Here is a 1622-nt window from a genome sequence, read left to right as displayed (position 1 = left end):
TCTGTAAATTTTCACCCAAATCACAATAAAAAATTTTTTTAAAAAATTAAAAAGTGAGAATAAAAACATAACTTCAGTGCTGAACTGGAACTTCATGGAACTAGATTAGAAATATTAATATTTTATTATTTGTTATTGCTTATTATTAAGCATTCAAAGCATAGATTAAAAATTATGTCATCATATTCTCTTGTAGGGGTCCAGGTGGTGGCAGACCTTGGCCAAACCCAACAAATGCCAATTCAGTGAGTATATATATAATAATAATTCAAAAAAAAGTTTGCATGTAATCTTAGAAAAATATTCATATTTCTTAGAAATATGTAACTAATTTCACTTAAAAGTCTAATGTAAACATATAGTCTATGTAGATTAACTGACATAAAAATCAAGATGGAAATATTGGGGTTTAAATATACTATAGTAGAAATATAGTAGTATATTTTTATTCTGAAAATGACTTGAACTTCTCAATAACTGTACATCACTAAGTCTGTAGATAAGAATAATCTCTCTCCAAGGAAACCAAGTTATGATTGTATTCGCTATACTAAATACAAGTCGGTTTGCTCTCTCACTTCTCCAGAAGGGACATGCACATCATTTGCCTTGTGTCTGTGAGCTAAATTGCCATCCTAGGACATCTTACTTATGTGCCTGATTCCTGAGAATTCCCTTCATGTGTTTTTTAACTTTATGTGTTTGTGCAAATATTTTTCTCTCATAATGTAACATAAATGTATGTACAGGTTGAAAATTAAGCCATCGATATTAAAATTATTATGGTCCTAGTAATGTTTCTCTTTCTTGACTTTGAAACCTTGAGTTCCTCAGTATGTGAGAGAAAGCTACTGTGTATGTGGGCATAGTCTGTGCACCGTACAAAGGTGCCTGGGCCACAGGAGTCAGTTGTTGTTATGTGCTGTCGACTTGTCTCTGACTCCTAGTGAACTTCTGTGCAATACAAAGAAACACTGCCTGGTCCTGTGACAGCATCACGATCCCTACTATACCTGAGCCCATCGCTGCAGCCACTGTGTCAATCCCTCTTGTTGAGGGACTTCCCCTTTTTCGTTGGCCCTCCACTTTATCAAACATGAAATCCTCCTCCAGAGAATGGTCCCTTCTAACAGCCTGACCAAAGTAGGTGAAATGGAGTCTGGCCATTCTCGCTATCAAGGAGCATTCTGGCTGCACTTCTTCAAAGACAGATTTGTTAGTTCTTTCAGCAGTCCATGGTACTTTCAGTATTCTTTGCCAACACCACAACTCAAAAGCATCAACTCTTTTGTGGTCTTCATTATTCATTGTCCAGCTCTCACATGCATAGGAGGTGATTGAAAATACCATGGCTTGGGTTAGACACATCTTAATCTTCAAGGAGATATCTTTGCTCTTCAGAACTTGAAAGAGGTCTTTTGCAACAGATGTGCCCAATGCAATACATCTTTTGATGTCTTGGATAATGCTTCCATTGGCATTGATTGTAGAACCAAGTAATGTGAAGTCTTTGACAACTTCAAACTTTTCTCCATTTGTCATGATGCTGCATATTGGTCCAGTTGTGAGGATTTTTGTTTTCTTTACATTGAGGTATAATCCATACTGCAGGCTGTAGTCTT

At 36.2% G+C, this 1622-nt stretch overlaps 1 protein-coding gene across 1 annotated transcript in view; it reads left to right on the top strand.

Moving 5' to 3' along the window:
* SSBP2 (single stranded DNA binding protein 2) overlaps nt 1–1622 on the top strand; it is a 539855-nt gene that overhangs the window by 481255 nt on the left and 56978 nt on the right. Inside the window, exon 10 of the mRNA XM_042781332.1 lies at nt 197–245. Coding sequence (XP_042637266.1) covers nt 197–245 — 49 coding nt within the window. The remainder of the gene's footprint in view (nt 1–196; nt 246–1622) is intronic.

The sequence above is a fragment of the Orycteropus afer genome, unplaced genomic scaffold (assembly GCF_000298275.1).
Source record: "Orycteropus afer afer isolate SDZICR_OR568_19922 unplaced genomic scaffold, OryAfe1.0 scaffold00107, whole genome shotgun sequence".
Classification (NCBI taxonomy): Eukaryota; Metazoa; Chordata; class Mammalia; order Tubulidentata; family Orycteropodidae; genus Orycteropus; species Orycteropus afer.
Note: the sequence above shows the minus strand (reverse complement) of the source record. Positions and strands in the feature narration are given on the sequence as shown.